The sequence below is a fragment of the Antennarius striatus genome, chromosome 11, assembly GCF_040054535.1.
Source record: "Antennarius striatus isolate MH-2024 chromosome 11, ASM4005453v1, whole genome shotgun sequence".
Taxonomy (NCBI): domain Eukaryota; kingdom Metazoa; phylum Chordata; class Actinopteri; order Lophiiformes; family Antennariidae; genus Antennarius; species Antennarius striatus.
Window position 1 is genome coordinate 10151865 of NC_090786.1, and position 20141 is coordinate 10172005.

Consider the following 20141-nt stretch of genomic DNA (forward strand, 5'->3'; position numbering starts at 1 on the left):
TTACTTGCAGCATTTCTGTCACTTTGTACTCACAGGTTTACTTATTAAAACCTGACATGGAAACCGATCTCTAGGCATTAGTTTTATCTTACTTGTGTTTTACTTAATCAAAGCTATGGTATTTTGTGTATTAGTTCTTAACCCACATTGGAACTTGCCAAAAGATCAAGCTTTGTGGCAGCAGACTATAAAGCTAATCAATTTCCTTAAATATCAGTAAGAGACATAATGAATATTTCTGTCTTACATTCTGATGGTATACGGTTAAAAGGAGTCAACCTCTCACAAGTGCTAAAGGCTGGAATCCTAATGTTCTATCTGGCCCATGAGGCAGTGTAAAGGTTAGATGGCTCGTCATGGCTGTAGAGCCTCTCTCTCATTGTGAGTACAGCAGTGATAAAATCAACGCAAACTCCTGAGGGTGACTCCATGTCAGAGTTGTGACAGTATACAATGCATAAATCAAATTAGAAACGCTGCATTTATTGCTTCTGTTGTCTGTGAAACATGCGGCAGCCACTGCTGTTAGTACATTACATACTGATCTTTGTAATTATAATGATGTATTCATATATTAATAAGCTGATATGAAAAAAAAAATGCATTGGCTTACAGAAACATGAGTGTGCAAACCCACTGTTGCCTGGCAACTTAACTAGTGCAGCTTAGCAAAGTAAAATGTTGAGGCTGACATATTTTGGTTTCATTGGTTCTAGAGAATACAGCATGTAGCTAGCATTTGAAACAATTGTATTCTGATAGCTCTGTACAGTTTAGTTAATAATGAAGTGTAGCCTCACCTCTGCTTCTCAGTAAAAATCTCTGGGAACTGAAATTCAATATTTTGATTGACACTGTGTCAGTGTGCGCTCGCTTATGTAATGCTATACCATTATTAACGCAAGGCTGACCCTGTTCAGGGCTATTGGCTCTCATGATAGCTGTAATATGGCTCCTGGTAGAGGTGTAATCTAGGAAAAGATGACATGTCTGTCTTGAAATGACATTTAAATACTGTTACAGGATCAAGTGTTAGCCCTGCATCTATCCACTTAAATGTGGTAATCCCAAAATACCCCTCCTCTATAAAAAAAATCAAAGCAACTGCAGAGAAACTGCACAGTTAACTTATCAAATAAAATGTGTATCATACAATTTTTCATGCTTCTTCAAAAGTCATATAGATACAGTATTTGACGTATTGATGCACTAATGGGCTCACACCTACACATGGATGTACATGTGTCTACAATTTAATTTCTTGCAGAAGACATGCAAAATGTATTATTGTGGAAAATGTTTTCCTTCCTTGTTTCTTTCAATTCGATTTCTAATTCAGAAAGGAGGTTGTAGCAGTGAATGCATAAAATTCTAAAGGAAAATGTGAGTACAGAAGCACGAGAATAACAGGGAATTATAAGACTTGAAACTAATTAAAGGGACTTACTCAAAGGCAAGAAGATGACTAAATATTCACCTGCATTTCATAACATACAATATCCAAATCATCTAAACAATACAACATCAGCTAATATGTTATTTATGTGCAAATAGTGTGTATGCATGTGTTGCAGACTAATAATCTTACCTATTCTAAGCAGAGCACCATCTGCCCTGCACAGCAAATGAAAATAGTCCTTCTCTGGCAAGTGTCTCTTCTCATTTACTGTCTCTGCCCCTGAGTTGTTCCCTTTGCCACTTTCTCTCTTTTTCACACTCCTACTTTCACACACACACACACGTTATCAATTCAAAATGCTCAAATACATTTTTCCCTCTATCACTCCTCCTCACATTTTACCAACTTTGACCCCAATCTGTCCGGCTTTTATCATGTTTTCTCCACTTGCTTTCACTTTTTATTTTCCCTGACTGTCTTACATCTCTTTGTTGTTCTTCACCACCAACTTGTCTGTTTGCTCCTTTCTCACAAATCCAAAGCTTTTCTTTCATCTCCATCCCTATTCCTATCTTTTTCTCTTTTGATTAGTGTAAAGATGGTCTTTGTTTTTTCATCCTGAACTCAAGAATAAGAATTGATTACCATTTTCACCCCACAGAGGCTGATGAATACATCTCGGAGCAAGAATTAATGAGTAATTTGTGAATGATCCCTGAGCCTTTGTGGCCAACACCGCTTGTGAGAGTCGATGAAAGTAGAGTGTGTGTAAGGGAATGACACGAGAGGAGCAGAGGAAGAAAAACTAAAGGCACATACTGACATGAAACTCAAGACAAGTTTATTTTAATTTTATTGTACTACATTGCACCAAGAGTTGTCTCATAATACTTTCCATATGGACTAGGTTCAAAGTAGACTATTTAATTTATATGGAGCCAGCATATCCTCTCCCCCGAGAAGATGCTCTTGGAGGATAATAAGGAATAATATGAATAACAGAATAATAGAAATTTGTATAAGAACAATATCCATAATCATTATACTATTAGAGAACATATTGTTATTTGTATCCAGCAGCTGCTTCTTAGTCTAGAATAGTCCCACAGGATCTTTGCTCTGTTGTTCTTAACCAGTTTTTAGTGGGGCTCCTCATCAGGATTTAGGTATTAATGCGTATACCTGGCACAGATGTTCCTGTACAAAATCACAACCACTTGGTCATGCCTGTCAGTGATTGCTGTCCCAGCTTGGCTCTTACATTTTGCTAATATGGGTTGGAGTGTCTCAAGGGCCTCTGCGCAGCATGTAAAGATTCCAGGTTCCTAATGTTTTAATGAATACTCTTTATTTCATCCTTGATCATGGCTCAGACTCTCATTAATCCCAGACCTCCCTATTGTCATTCTGAGTCTCATGATGCTGGAAACCTCCAAGCATAGTGAGAAACTTCCTTGTCTTGGTGTCTGTTTCCAGACATCCAGACGAAACCTTCCTATTCCAGATTGGTGCCTGTCTAGGGCCCACACACACTTGTGTGTGTATGTGTCTGTGTGTTTGTACAGGATCCTGATCATGGCATGACAAAATTTCTGCTGAAGACAGACCCAAAATATCAGAAGAGAGCCTATAATAGCTGTGTTTGAGATTCAACCTGGGACTGCATACATTAAGAGTAGAAAACCAATAGCAGCTGTTCCCGTGGTGACAAGATCATTAACATAGCTCCAAGTGTAACATCAGAGGTCTCTGTCCAGAAAAGGAGCAGCTGAGATCTCAGAACAATCTTCAAACACTTTCCAACCCTAACCAACCCCTCGCTATCTATCTGTCTGTCTGTCCGTCCGTCCGTCCGTCCTTCTATCTATCTATCTATCTATCTATCTATCTATCTATCTATCTATCTATCTATCTATCTATCTATCTATCTATCTATCTATCTATCTATCTATCTATCTATCTATCTATCTATCTATCTATCTATCTGTATCTAATCTAACTATTTAATCTATCCATCCATCCATCCATCCATCCATCTATCCATCCATCCATCCATCCATCCATCCATCCATCCATCCATCCATCCATCCATCGTCTATTATAAAATAGTTTTGGAAGCAGTATTTATTAAAACATTTATTGTCATGTTGGAATGATTATGAATATTATGATTCTCATCACGTGCTGTGTAATCTTGTAGTCAGTATGCAAGGAAAATTGAAATAGAGCATTTTCATTGACTGTAGAGAACGCCACTATTTCAGCCTGTTGGTTGATGTACCACAGAGGTCGGGATGGATTGATGTGAAATCCGGTATAGCTGATCATGCGTAAACTCTATTAACTATTATGTAAAAACAACATAAGGTCAAAAATGTTGATAGTCATGACTTTATTTTATGTCCAAATATCAATAGTCATTGAAAATAAAACATTGCCACTCCTATCAGCTTCAGTTTTGCTTTGAATTCAGAGTCATTTAGAAAACATTTTTGATTGTGACCCACTAAAGATTAACATATTAGCTCACAGGGTGCCCAACGTGACTCATGGAGCCACTAGTGTGACTCAAGTCTTTGTTTATATGTATTTTTAAAAGACACTGAATCTTAATTTGCCTGTTAATGCCATTTCATGCCTGTGGTGATAATGGCAGGCTGCTGAAATGAGAGTAGGCTCTAGAAATAAGAAAGGTTTGGTGCTGTTGTTCAGATGCCATAGTAATCTGTACTCTGAATTTGAAGCTGCCTAATTAAATCTGGTTTGCATAAAAGAAAAGCTACATTATGTGCACATGGCATGGATGCTAGCAGCTAATTAGAACCCTGTGATTTGGTCGGTGAATACAAAATGATCGTTTTCAGTGCACCCTGCTTAGGCTATCAATCAGATTGTCAACACATGAGCAACAATCTGAGTTTGATGACCAGGAGAACAGCAAGGATAAAATCAGGCCAATTATAATGTCTTATTGAAAAAACAGATTGGAGACTGGCTCCAGGCAAGGGATTTTAACTGTTGTCTCTCCTATTACTTCCACAGACTGAGAGTAACCTTCAGCTTGAAGCTCAGAGGCTTTAAAAGTAGATTCAAGACACTACAGTATGTTGCTGCTGATTGTATGTCTCCGAGGTAAAATGATGTAAATAGGATGAAACCAGCTGTCCTCTTTATAGGACCAACATGCTGTTTATTCCCTTTGGTGTCACATAGCCCTTGTACAAAAATAGTGTTACTTCTCCACTGATGACAGGGCATCCTCTGTGTGAGTGCCTCAGTTGAGCTGAGAAGGATGTGAAGTGCTCTCATTGGAAATTATACATGATGTTAAGCAGTCTTCACCTGTAGCATCCGGTGTCCTTCCTCAGTTGTCTCACCCTCTGTTCCTGTGTTTCTACAGTACTACCAACTGTTCACCTCCTTTCTTTTTCACTCCTTGGAGCAGTTCTCCTGCCTTCTTTGCTTCCTCTCCTCCCTTTTTCTGTTCCTGTTACACAAATGGCACGGGTGAAGGAGTAACATAAACAGGTGAAGGAAGGCTGTTTGTCATGCACTCAGATCCAACCTGCGGAGCAGTGCTTTACTTAAGTGTCTGCTCTGGTCAATTTAAAATGATTGGCATCATTTTGGTTCCTTGAAAAGATACACACACACAAAATGATTGTGAACTTCTCCTCCTCCACTTTCAGAAGATAATATTCCTGAACCTGCAGATGGTCACACAGACTCTTCCAGGAGATATATACAGGGAGCTTATAGAAGTCAACAAGCGTATCATTTGGAAGTGATGCAGGCATGCTGTTCTGTGGATGTGGATGAAGGTTTCAGTTCAAACATTACATGGTCTTTACATTCACAGGATGATGCTGTCTAAAAAACCCCCATTGGTTTAAAATAATGTATAATTGTTATGTCAGTTGCCAGTTTATTGGGTACATCCAGCTACAATTAGGACAGTATGAATCAGCAGTCCTGTGGTAAATCCTCCTTTCATAAAGAGTGCAATGTTTAGTAATTATTGAAAATGCTTTGGGGTGGATGAGTGTAACTTTCTTTAAGTTAACATTGTATTTGAATGGTATGGTGTTACAGAGACAGATTATTTTGTACACTGTTGGTAATGGTTGACTCCGTCGCTGGAATTCATGATCAAAAACAGGATGAAATTAGGACTAGTAAACTGATATCTACATTCGTAGAAACAAACAACCGTGCGCCACCATATTTGAGTACTGTAGTGATACCTGCACATCATCCTGCTCCTTGTATCCTTGCAGCTTGATACAGACAGCGATTCCATGACACACAAGCACATTTTTCTCTACACCTGAATATAACATACATGTTCTCCTCACCTTTCTACCTCAATTAATAATGTAGAGGTGCCATTAGTTCTCTTCTGTCTGCCTCTCTCTTTGGCTTTAGCTGGAGAGAAAAATAATAGTTTAGTCATTTTTGAATGCTACAACAAAAGTAGCTCTCATTATTGATCACTGTTCCTGAATAGGAAGGCACTACATTTTTTTCCACAATTTTGTTTAATTTAAGAAGGCCTGCCGATAGACAAACACAATCAGAAGTATTTCTGCTTCCAGCCCTCCTGGAAATCTTTTTCACTGAATATGAAATAGAGGGTTGCATACATCTTTAGATCTATTTACTTAATTTTTCATTTTCTGATGTCTGCACTCTGTGTTGATTCATGTGTCTCATTTTTGAGAACAGAGCACCGATGAATATTTGTTCTGCCAAAAAATGTTTTTATTGAGGTCACATTGAACTCTTTGAAAAAGCAGAAATTGCTGCTAGTGTTGATGAAAAATTATTCCCAAAAGTCCTTATTCTGATAAATTCAATTAATAAAAATAATTTTAATTCCACCAATAAAATGCAAGTAATCCAATGATAAAATGTAAATAACCCACTAAGTATATTATAATAAATCCACAGGGCTGTATAACTATTCCAACAAGTTTTGTTAATTAATCCAATAGGCTGTTCCAGATGTTCTTGAGTCAAAAAAGAAGACAGAAGTATTCTCAGTCAAAAGTTGTGTATTCCACAACAAACTGGTCATAAACACCCTAAGTTCTGTATACTCCGGAGTAAACTGATCAGATCCCTTTGTGCACCCCTTTTTACACCCAATGGCCAGTGGGAAGCAACCACCCCTGGCCTACCGCCATGACCCGTAAATGTTAAACATACTATCACTTTCCACTGATAGGTGTATAGACCATATTTTATTTGTGTCATACCATATATAAGCTTTCTCTTTACAATACAACACTACATGTGAACATTGCCTGGTATTTTCTCTCCATCCTTGAATCATTAGTATCCCCTGTGGTAATAAATCAATGGTAGCCTGTGCATAGTGATATACTTCACATGTGCCTTGCACCTGTCATTGTCTCATCTACTATGGCCAGCTAGTGGTCTACTATGGCCATATAGTGGAAGGCCTATGGGGAGTTTTCTATAACACTAGGAGTCATGAAACACTATCATTTTAGACCTAGCTTTTTCAAATTTCAAATGAAGTGCAATGGGAATTTTTTCAAACCACATTGTGGTGAGAAATAAAGAGCAAAGGGTGACTTCTCAACTCTAGAGTTTTCTGAATACATATCAGCCCTATTGAATGGATCCCACGCTTAGTCTCATTTGTTTCTTGGCCTTTCCACCACAAACACATTCAAACTGTCAGATGAAACGTTACTATTTTTTCACAGGCGCATTATTTCTGACCTTAAGCCAGTAATGTCAACTCTAGTGTTATCCTACCTAAAACATTTAGTTGTAATGACCACACTTTTTGGCCTGTGGGATCAGAGGGAAACAATGTTCTGCTGTTCTAATTTCAGTCTTTTTCCATTGCTGTAATGGATTTGGTTACGATTGGGCAATGGAAGACATATATGCTATCGTCCGAGGGATTTCAACTCCTCTACATCCTGTTTTTTTAAGTCAAAATTTTGCTGCTTGAAAGAGAAAAACTAGAAGAATTAAAGAGTATCCCCCGCCTGACCCCAGAATCAACATTGTTTATAGAAGCAGTGTAATGACTTCAGTGCAAAGGCTCCATGACGAGGTCAACAGACGTCTTTGTCTTCAACTTTATTTTTAGGGTAGTGGAGGATCATAAGTCACACTGTGTGCTTGAGACCAGTGTTCCCTCTAAGATGCGCGCCTCCGCAATTGCGCACTGCTTGCACAGTCTCAGCGCACAAGAAATTCTATGCTGCACATAAAATTAGATTTAAACATATTGTGTCACAGTATTAAATACAGTAATATTTAATATTGATATAATGTAATCTAATTAATTAGACCAATATTATTGTTTTCTGTACCATTTTGCATTCTAAGTCAGTGAGTGACAGGTGTCCAGCCAATGATGCCAATGATACGATAACGTTCAACTACGCTACGCAGCCAATCAGAGCATTGACGGTCCTGCATGTGCGCCCTGCTGTACGCAGGTTAGCTAGTTAACGACTGGAAACGAACAGGCAGCGACACATCCACTCACCAAGCCAGGAAGCTTGTGTGTTTGTCCAGACACATGAAAAATTAGAGGCAACATTGCTTGAGAGACAATTAAAGTTAAAGTCAGTGTTTTTTTTAATCTGTTTAAAAACCTCCACAAACACAATTTTAAACCCAAATTACGATTTTAAACCCAAATTACAAACTGAGATGACATATAGAGACTGAACATATAGTGTGTCATCATTAAGTTGGAATCGATGGCCACTGCTCACAATGTGATGACCCACTGCACTTCAACACTTTATGGAGACTCAAAATTGTTCATTGCGAAGTGGTGAGACATTACAAGGACATTAGAGGTTTGGTTGTACTCTATGCAAACAGTAAAGCAGAGAGAGATAATTGTTTATTGCAGCAGATGATGCATGATAATTGGGGTGTCACAAAACCGTCGGGGCTTAGACATTTCAGGGAGACTATGATTGAAGGTCATCTGCACTGAGCAGCAGAAAGTTATATAGAATATCCCGTCCTTGGAGTCTAGACACTGGCGGTGGTGGCTGATGATACTTTTGAGACCAGTGAGTCTGAAGAAGCTGATTAAATGTTGTAGATAAGAAAATAGATAAGATTTGTGAAATCTGGACAGTGATAGACAGTGGAGGGTGTCATAACAGCAGCCTGAAAGAACAACAGGTACAGAGAGAATCACATTTTTAATGACAACAGCGAGGTGATCGGAAAACCATGAAGGAAACCTTTCTCTCTCATTAAACTTGCATTGCTCTTTTTATGCTGCATCCTTAGCTTGTTATACTGGTAGAAGCAAAGGCAGGAGGGAAGCCCCTCCTGCCTCAGTGGTTGTGCATACGCATGTGTGTGTACATTTTATTTGTCTTTCCGGTTGACTATTATGCACGACCTGCTGAAAACCTGCTGCATCTACAGATGCTGGTTTAAAGCCACAGAAAGGCAGGAATTGACATATTTTAGCATGAATTGCCGTCACAGTATATTATTTAACACCACAATCACAATCTGTAGTTATGATGTACAGTTGTTATAACTGTGGGGGAACTAAGAGCAGAAAATTCAGAAGGTTTGGCATTAATTGGATGGATATTTCATTGCTTTATCTGAGTCAGATTATCTTAGAGAAATGTTTAATGTTCTTTTTCTTATCTATGAAGTCTTCAGCACCAGGGTGAGATAAGTCAAACCAAAAGACAGGAGTGTTATGATTTGTAACACAGCCAGAATCTGATGTTGAGCCCGAGGGAAGTCTGGTTTGAGTTGTGTGGTGATGCTCTTCTACATGGAGCACATTACTGCATGCATTTAAATGATCATCCATTAGCATTGCAAGAACACCTCAGGTGAAGTAAACATGCTGTGACATAATGACAGCGAAAACTCACTTTGCGTTACACTAGCATCATTTTATACATTTTGAATTTGTCTGTTTTTATATTTCCTTTTTGAGAAGACAGCAAAAAATTTTTTGCTGAGATTTAAATAAACATTACTTTGATATCAAATCAACATTGTAATGAATGTGCATCTGTTTCTTTGTTGTATTGTTATTTGAGTTGAATAGCAGTTACATATGAGGGTGGATTTCAAAAGAATTTGTAGCTCCTGGTCTGCTCTCATTAATAGACAAAAGTGAAGAATGAGCTAGACCATGTGTTGGCTTGTGTGAACGGATTCATGTGAACTTCTGAATAACCATGTTCTTGTAAAAGGACCATCTGTAGAGTTCCAGTAATTGCATAACTGGATTACATGATTCTCCAGCAAATCCTTCACAGCCTGAAGTCAATGAGTTGTTCGTAAATCTGCTCAGTTTTGTCAGGAAATATTTACATGGCTATCCACAGTATTGTATATTAATATGTTTTTCTACCTGATGTGTGCTTCATTTTGTCCTTAGAGATCTACAAGGCAGTGCCATTATTACAGCACACAAATTTCTACCCGGTATTTGGTTCTGTGTCCTTTAAAATAGCGATATAGACACATATTGCATCTGTTTCTCACTAGAGAGATGTGATTTGCTCTGAAACAGAGATTTTCACCTCCAGAGTCCACTCAAAGCAAAAAACACAGAGCTGTCTTTTAGTCTTTTCCTTACTGTCTTTATGAAGCTGTTGTGAAATCATTGGCTTTAGATTCAATCTAAACTATTCACAGTTCAATGATTCTTCTGGCACATGTTTGGGGTCTTCAATCGACTCTCAATGGATCTTCTCAAGGCTTAAATTTTGCAGTGATTTGAGGCCACTAGACTTATTTATAGACTGTGAGATGCCACACCAAAACTACAAAGGTGATTTCAGCATAGTAAGTACATGAAACATTTTACAGTTACCATTGTAAACAAGAGTTTCTCTCTTTCCTCTGAGATATTCCAAGGTGTGCAAGAGGTTGCCACAAGCTTTGTGTTGTTTAGATGGAGTGAAAGTTAACAATAACAGGGTTTAAAATGTCGAGGCCAATATTCAAAAGTAAAGTTATTGTCTTTGTCAGGTTCAGACTTCATAATCAATCTAATGGTTTTTTTGGAGGGTGATCTCCAGCAGCTTTTTAATTGAGTGTAACAAAAAAGAGAGTGTCATTGGAAGGTCATAGACAAAAATAGGCAATTAAACTAAAGTAGGCAGTAAGATAATGACACACTTCAAGATTTCAACACTGTCTGCATGTGGAGTCATGCTTTGAGTCAATGGAGAATATATTGTGCATCGTGGCTAAAACTAAGTGCACAAGAGTTTCAATAAGTAAAAATTAGACCTGAAGCATGTTGACTTTTTTGGTGAAGCTTCGGCAATGGATTTTATGGTCCCTATTTAAGTTAACCTGTCAAACTGTTTCCTCTATGGATGACTTACATGTCCCTCAACTTATCCATATTTCATCAGTAGCCTGAGCACAATGTTTTTTGGAGGGATTTCTGCTCTCTTTAAGTCAAAGTTGTGGTCGTTTTGGAATGCAGCATTTCCGAGAAGGCATGCATGCTTGATGAGACTTATCTAAACATGGTGGCAGCAGCAGCTCCTCATCAAGTCGCAAGGGCAAAGGGCCTCTTAAAGTGTTAAAGGAGAAAAATACAGATGTATTTGCTTTTTGATGAAGCTACAGTATTGCACAATGGCATGGTCAGAATAGACCAACTGCTTGGCTTCTGGTACTGCTTCTTGGACTTTTGCAAAAGCTGCTCATCAGAACTCTGTCACTTCATCTGGGTTGCTGAAATGCCTTTTGCTGCTTCCGTTGGTCCACAGCAGCACATTTATTACTGAGCTTCTTACTGTGGTACTCAGACTGCTTTTCCAAAGTAAACTGTTTTCATTGTCCACAATTCTGTTTTTAGATCGTGGTATGTGGAATTCCTTTTCTTTGCCTGAGTTTTTTCCCAGACAGCATGTCTCCTATCCCCACCATGGTCCACTTGTTTATTCATTGTTTATTCATTTTGAGCATAACCAAACTACACCAAATGCAAAGATGCATATCCTTGGGTTACTTGTGATAGATCTGAGAGGTGTGAAATGGATCTAATATGTACATGTATTTGTCAGGCTATGGGGACAACAGACAAAAAGTAATTCCCTGTATTTGGTTAACTTGAGTTTCTTTTTCAACAAATATCCACAGGTGTTCAGATTGTGGTGGCACAACATAAAGGCATGTACATACTAAGATTCCATGAAACAGAACACAATTTTACCTAGGTGATGGTGTAAACAAACCATTACATGTGTTAACGAAACATAAAACATTTTAAATGTATCACTATAGATAAAAAGGCCAATGACAAAAAAGGCAATGTTATTAAGTGGATTGAAGAGGAATTTTTATTCCTGTGCTCCTCTGGAAGATCGCTGGTGGCAAAATTATTGTGAAATGTTCTGGGTATCTCAGCAGCAGCATAATTACCTCCACCATGAAGGTTATATTTTCTGTCTGGTCTGTTTGTCACCAGGATTACAGAAAACTATTTCTATAATTTTCATTATCTGCTTTGAAAAAGATGTGCAGTTCAAGGAAGAATATGATTCTCTACTTTCAGTGAGAAGAAGTTAGTAGAAAATTGGCCTACTTCACTTGAGAGGAGATCAACAGTAAAGTCAACAAATAAATGGAGAAACATCTAAAATTATTTTTTTTGATTGTTTCACTGCAGCTTTCTCCTCCAGCAGAGATAAACAAACCTACACATCTGCAGAAGCCTGCAGAAAGATGCCACAGTGCTGGTTTGGATCTGGATTCTGACTTACTAATCATGAAACAAACCAACGCACCTGCAGGGCTTTGTACATTCATAATGCAGACAGAGATTAAAATAAACATAAATTTACTAATAATAAGACAAATAAAATTATTAAAATAAATTTAAGGTATAAATGAACATTTTTAGAGGAATTTAAGTGATGATTGACATGCAGTGCTAATGCTTTTGATCTTCATAATCATATTTTTGGCAGAATTCTAAAGTATTTGGAAATAAATCCACACTTACAGTGTACTTGAATTTGCATGTGATAGAAGAGTGAACTCTCAGCCTCTCTGAGTGTACTCTTCAGACTGACCATTTAGTTTAGCCAACACACACTGCAATTGAAGTGTCTTACATTGATGAGATCAAAAGCAGTTAGAGAATCCTAAATTATAGCTCTTCATTTGTAAAAATATGTTTTCTTTTGGGAATAGATCTGAACAGCCCACAGTTTGGACAGTTTCCCATTCATGTGAATAGGGATGCATGTCCAGATGTTTGACTGGTACTGTACATTTTATTGATTTGACAGTTCTCAATTTAAGGCATACCATGTCTGTGAGTCTCTAACATCAACAATGTTTTTTCACGTTGTTAATTCTAAATTTGACAGAGCAATGTATTTGCCCCCGATAAGAGAAAACTAGCCCTTGAAAACGCCACATTGAAAAATAATCTCCTTTTTTCCAACCCAATGAGTCAAGAGCTCTCCACCTGGGTGCCCCCCAAAATGAGGCAAAGCCCTCAGACACCTATCATCCACTCCATTTCATCACAGAACCCTTGTTTGCTGCAAATACTGAATGCAGAAGAGGAGACTCGCACATTCAGAAAATAAGGCATGAAATTGAATGCAGGATTTGAATAGAATTATACATAATGACCTACCTGTATTTCTGTGCATGTTTCAGATGGGAAGGTGGAGGTGACGAAGGAAAGCCTGAAGCTTTGCACCATGGGGCCAGGGAAGGTGTTTGGAGAGCTGGCTATTCTCTACAACTGCACCAGGACAGCAACGGTTAAGAGTGAGTCTTCACAGACATCTGGAAACATCCACAGTGCTTACAAGAGTCTGTTGAATGTCCACACACACATGCACCCACTGAAATATTCCTCTAGAGAAGATTAGGGGTCTGTCTACCAATAGCATATCAGTCCTGCTCGGACACAGGCAGAACAATCATACAGTTATTGGATGAATGGGGAACATAGTGGCAGTGATGAAACAGTACCCTTCACCATTCCATATTTTCACAACACTCCAGTTATGTGAGCCCCCCAGTGAGCTGAATGTCAAGGTTTACTGCTGCTACTCGTTCATGTCAAAAGCCCCAGCTATGAAGGATGCACAGTGGGTGAGAAGGTGGTCTGTCAGTCTGGTGATTTGAATAACCAGCCTGGTAGATTGAGGATAGGAGAGAGAGGACATGGCAGATGGTGTACTACACACATTTGAGACCCAGTCATATCATAAATGAGTGTGACAGGATGAGAAAATATGTGTTTATGTGAGGTAGAGAACGGGTAATGGCTGTACTGTATTTGGATGGAGTAATGGATAGATAAAAGGGGAGTTTAGATGAGGTCTGCTGGGTGAATGGTTTCCTGTGCGTCAAAATGTAGCTCAAATTAAAATAAACAATCACAATCTGAGTAACTGTTCCAGATGACATGGACGAGAATACTTGATTAAAATTCATATTATAATTTGTATTGAACAACTCTTTACCTGGTAAATAATTACAAACGCACACACACACACACACACACACACACACACACACACACACACACACACACACACACACACACACACACACACACACACACACACACACACAGACACACAAAGCGCTGGTTGATTTCTCCCTGCATGGGATGAGAATCTATATGTGGTGCATGTATGAATATCTGTGTGAAGGGCAGAGGGTCCCTTGGGCTTGCAGACAAGGGTGAGATGGCCTGACTTGGAGTAATGGTGAAACATAGTTATTGATGATAGCAGCGAGGTTGTATGGCCCTTGCTGGCCACTTTCATGTGCCTTGAACCTGTACTGCTGACCAAACCAACCTGACAGAACTCCCAACTCTGGTTACTATGGTAACAGGTGCCCACTGGGAGATGAGCCAATTCTTATGGGATAAAATATTCCCCTTCCCACTGGCGACAGTGTGTCTGTCCTCTTCTTTTGTATACACTTTTGCCTGCTGCCAGCCCACCAGCCTGTACTTCCTTTCATGATCATTTGAAGTGTATGTCAGTGCTTAACTCCTCCATAAAGACTGTGCACGGAACAAATGATGTAATTGTCTACATGAACTGGAGTGTGTTTACAGCCAAAGCTGGTCATTGGCACTGCCTCTAAAGGTGGATAACTATAGTTCTAGAGATGATACACAAGAATGCACAGAGGAATGTGACCTTAAAGCTAGAGGTGATGGCCGTCTGATGGAATGCATGCAAACAGTGGGGTTCAGGTTCCAATCAACCAATTAAATTTGATCTGTGTGTTGAACCCTGTAGGAGGATATAGCCTCGGTGTAATTTCAATTCACATTGCATAGTCTCCGGAGTCATATGCCTGAGTACCAGTAATTACATCCTAGTAGAATTTACATGATGAACCTGCTAATAGTGACTCAGAGGAACTCTTCCATAAAACAGTGTATCTCCATCCCCCCTCTATCTGCCAACGTAACTCGTGATATAATGACATTGCGAACTGTGATAATGGAAAGATCATTGGTGTTTGTCGCCTACTGAAACTTGCAGCAACAATAAAGAGCCTGTATTTGTGACGACTTGAAGACAAGGGTTTGCCTACAATCATATCCAGTGTTCAAGGCCACCACAGTCATCATGTGCAGTTAAAGTGATGACGGAGTTTGCACTCTTTCTTCTATTTAAAGATTTATACTACATGCAATGAAACAAGCATATTTTAGAAATACAGTGCGCCCGCGTTCTATTGGCTGACGCGCATTCTATTGGTGGAAGTGCGCTATGTTCCATGAGTCTTGGACTTATGTGAGACACAAAAGGGCTTTTAACAGTCGATGAGAGTGTGGGAAAAGGTAATACAGATTGAAGGTGGCCTAATATCAGTATGGGGAGGGTTCATAAAAGTTTAAATTACCATAAATAATAAGATAAATAGTTTGTTGTTCTATCGCGAAAGTCATTATTCGTGTGTGGTTCCTGGAATGCATTAACCGCAAAGAACGAGGGTGCACTGTTTATAATTTCTGTCTGTAATAGAATGAGTTTAAACTGTCATAGTTTTAGGAATAAAGTACAGTAACACAGACATAGTATAATCTGACCTGTTCATATCTTCATTTACATTTTCATTTAATTAGTGCCCACACATTTCCATAGATGTTAATGTTGTGGCAACAAAGGCTTAAATAGCTATGACAGAGAGTGAAAGCAGATTTAATGTTCACTCAGACAGATTACCTATCACATATTTAATTATCAAGATGTTTGTCAAATCATATTGTTATGTGGAGGCTATTTGTCTCCAGAATAATGATAAACACATTTTACAAATTGTTTGGCAGTATGGGATAGAAATATCTGTTATTAATTTTAAAATATCTAAAATGTGCATAATCACTGACTTATTTTGTTTGATTAAGACATGAATACATAAAAAGGAAGCACACTAAAACAAAGTAATAATATTGACTCATGTTAAGCTGTTGAAAATAAATGTGTATTGTGCCTTTTTTGCTAGAAAAGTATTTTGACTGGGAAAATATGCGAGCACTCATCCAGTTACACAATTATATGCAGAGGTATCACAGGGATGAAAAAAGTTGGAAGCACATCCAAATATGAGAATTTGGTTGAAAATGCATGAATTCTTGTATTTACAAGATTGCAAAGTCCTTTAGGGACTGACAAGGATATTAATTTTCCAATAAGCCCCCTCTTTTCAGCCCTTAGCTCATTTATGTGTGAGCTCTTGCTTGCCCTCCCTGTAGAGAAATTAATCTTGTACAGTAAGTTTACCCTGACTTGAACATTTCAAGTAGCACTTTCCCACAGGCTATGTGTTTCCCCCAGCAACCTCCACCAATCGATATGTTATGTTTAGTTTCAGGATAGAGGGAGGCAAGAGTGGAGTTATGGTCATGTCTGTGGTTAGGCTCCGCCAACCGTGGTGAATGCGATGGGGTTTTCCATGCAGCCCGGGGGAAAATATATTGTCAAGATCACAGTTTACAAAAGTCTGTAATCTGTATCATATCTTTTTCACATAACAACAATATGGGAGATGCCGGCCAATGAGAAGTAGATGAAAAGGGTGGGTGTGAGAGACAAAAGAGATAGGTGATAAATACAGGCCAGCAGTGACAGCAAAATGAGGGAGCCATCTCAGGGGAAGAGAAACAAAATTGCTATTTTTTCTGTTTGTGGAGAGACAAGAGAGAGGACAGTGGCTTGCTAAAACTATTATTTGATAGCATCAAAATGTCAGTGTTTCATGCAGACATGGACTTGACAGCATAACAGGATGCAATTCAGCACTGTGAAACATAAAGCTGTGCAACAGCTGACAATAGTAAGGATCATTGCACCTCAAGACAACAGCAGGAAAAGATAATTAAAATGAATATCCCTGACTCACTATTTCATACAAATGTCTACATAAGACTGGAATTCAACATTATATTTGCAAACTTCAAAGTTTTGGTGAAGCATTGACTGGAAGTGCAGCTCAGTAAGTATTTTTTATTATTGATTCTGTAATACACCACATGTTCTCTTAGGGGTTCAGACATATTCAGTTCTCACTGATACACTACAATGACTTTCAGTACAGCACACACCTCTCCCAAGGTCTATTAAGCCCACAGCTGTCTGCTTGGCTCGCCTAAATCTATCCACCAAGCTGCTGCATCCCTTCATGATGTTTTCTTGAAATAGGTTCAGTATAGTTTTTTGTGTAATCTGGAGGAAATATTCAATTTTACTATGTTTTAAAAAAATATTCAATCTGACTCCTCTTCCTTATTTGTATCCAAGATCCTATTGATTTATGTGAAACTCATAAATAATGTCCCTCCAAACATTTTGAAAACTGGTGCAATGATTTTCATAATTTAAGGGTAGATGTTGAAAAGCACCCCAACCAACCTACCTACCAACCAACCAACCAATCAACCAACCAACCATATACTTAATATTAAGAATATACTCGATGTAAGTCATTCCGGAACTATTTTCAGCTCATATTATTAAATGTATGTATTATTTTTACTCTGAAAGCCACGTGTTCTGTCACATTCAGCATTGATACAGCACTCAAATAAAGAAATAACTAAAAAATTAAATTATTAGCTGAGACATGACCAACCAGAACTGAAGAAGCCTATTGGATGAGAGGTAAAACATCTTCAAGGAACTTTCTGTAAGTCCAATGTACAGTATTGATTTAAACAACTTTGCAAAACCATGACCTGGATGACTGAGAACCTTCACAGACGCAATACACAGACAAGTATTGTCATTTTGTGTCAAACATAGAATTTGTATCGTCTGAGTGTGTGAACATATTTTGGTTCACTTTTGGAAAGTGCTGCCATTGTCAGTACTACATAATCAGCAGGACTAAGAATTTGTTTGCTTTATTTGAATAATGGTGATTTAGGAACAGTCTCATACATGATTCCAGAAACTCAACTGGGCTGCTGATCATAGATCAAGTATCAATAAATTAACACTTAAAGTACACTAAGTATAAAAAGCATGGCTAAGAGATCAACAATATTAAATTGACTGTGAATATAAATTTGGGGATTTGAGCACCAAAACACTACCAGAAACATTAAATGCTTGAAATAGCTTTCATGGATCCAAACTGTAGTATTGTGATGCAAACGTTAACCAAAGCTACTCGAAAAAGGATCTAACCTCAAAATCAAGAGGTCTTATATAATATTTGCAATGTATTGTAAAGCAAATTCTACCATGTATTATTAATGACATATCTGATGAATACATGTATGAGATGCATATTAATGTTTTCCATTCTATACATGTTTTGTATCAGCTATTCATCTCAAATTCAGAGTTCTTGATCCTCTATATTTGGTATTTACACCCTACCATTCTCAGATGATGTGGACTCAAGATAATAATGAAAACCCATAATTAATGGGTTTGAGAATGTTCATTTCCTACGGATGGCTGCTATCCAAACCATGACCGAGTCTGTCTTTTTAGATTATAGCCTCCATTTTAATGATGTTGAATGTTGGGCAGTGGGTAATGGTACCATGCACAATAAACCGATAGACATGGATTCTTATAACCACACTTAAATGAGTGTATGGCCCATTTACTTGATCTTTTAACCATTTTTATTTCATGACACATCATGGTGTGCATTTTCCCCACGAAAGCCCTCATAGATAGCAGAGACAGGAAGAACATACATACAGCACATCCTGCTTGTGACACTTGGGCATCAGTGCTCATATACACACATCGTAATTGCTGAAAGTTAAATGAAAGAAAATTAACAGCAGCATTTTTCAGGAGTCTTCTGTGAATTGTCCTTGCAATGAAGTGATAACTCGGCTGCATGAAAATCCTTCCTTCCGCTGGGAGTGAGTAAACGGTCATTTTTTCCCATCCATCAATGAGAGTAATTGTGTGTGCCTGTGTGTATGTGTGTGTGTCTGACTGCGTGTGTGTGTGTACACGCCTGTGCGCGAGTGTCTGTTCGTGTGTGTGTGTGGAGTAGGCTCTGTGTGCTTAGTCTCAGGAACCCCCCTGTCCACAATGAGTGAATCCTGTTTTGGCAGAAACAGACAGGTTACTCGTCCGAGTCCTTAGAGAACCAGGAAGCAAGTTAAACATCATGACAGGTGTTGGAAATAGAAAGTGGTGGCTTTTGCTGACGACAGCAATGTTACAGTAATACACCACAAGTGGTGCGCAAGTTACAATAAAAAACGATGTAATCCGAGAAGCATTTCTGCATGCCACAGGTGTCTGTGTTTCACGATGGATTTACTTGGATTAATGAATGTATGTGAGTCAGTTGCGAAGTTGCTAAGCATTTATCACTGAAAGGGAAACAACATCACTCTGAAAGAAGATATTTGTTGAAAAGTTTTGCCTTTGTTAAACATGGGAGATAATGCTGCAGTAGATTATCTGCATGGGCAAAAAGAGATAGCTTGAAATATGGAGTCTGTTACCTACCATTCAGATTAAAGTGGCTACAAGTGATGGCAGTGTCCTAAAATATGTCAGAACATAGTATCTTCAGTACCTCTTGTTTGAAATATTTGACACTGGCAATATTTTGACATCATCTCTCAGATTCTAGCAAGATAATTTAACAACTGATTTATGCGAATATGAGCTCATTGGTACTGTTGGACCAGTGATAATTATACTTTATAGTCAGGAGAAGAAGAAGAAGTCAGGGCAAGGACAGGAAAGAGACTGTTTCAAATACTGTGGCTGACAGGGACAAGATTGACATATTGAGAGGTTTAATTATAGGTTTTAGGGCAGATATGAATCCTTGAAACCTTATGTTCACTTTTAAATGTTGGATCCCTCAACTTGGTCTTGAGAAATGCAAGAGCTGTACAGTTGTGACAACACAATACAGACTAATCTATTTCAAAAATAAGAAGCCAGATTGTTTGTTGACAGAGATGCCACAAGAAAATGGAAGTATTTAAACCAAGATGGGAAATGTTTGGCAGCCTGCTCTGTGTGTGACTAGGTCAGCATAATGATGACAAGAGATCCAGACAGTTACAACATCAATAAAATCATCTTGTTGTTCCTTACCCTTGAGCAGTGCTGTATGTGAGAGGGGATTTTCACATCTCAACATGATACAAAACAAGTACAGCTCCCACTTGTCAGACTTTTGCCATTCATGCCAAATGCACAACCACTTGTCTAAGACGAGAACTTTTGACCCACAGCAA

The 20141-nt window shown here is 38.4% G+C and overlaps 1 protein-coding gene across 2 annotated transcripts in view; it reads left to right on the top strand.

Moving 5' to 3' along the window:
- LOC137603707 (cGMP-dependent protein kinase 1) overlaps positions 1-20141 on the top strand; it is an 87505-nt gene that overhangs the window by 17566 nt on the left and 49798 nt on the right. For both annotated transcript variants that reach the window (XM_068327422.1, XM_068327421.1), the window contains exon 3: positions 13085-13198. In XM_068327422.1, coding sequence (XP_068183523.1) covers positions 13085-13198 — 114 coding nt within the window. The remainder of the gene's footprint in view (positions 1-13084; positions 13199-20141) is intronic.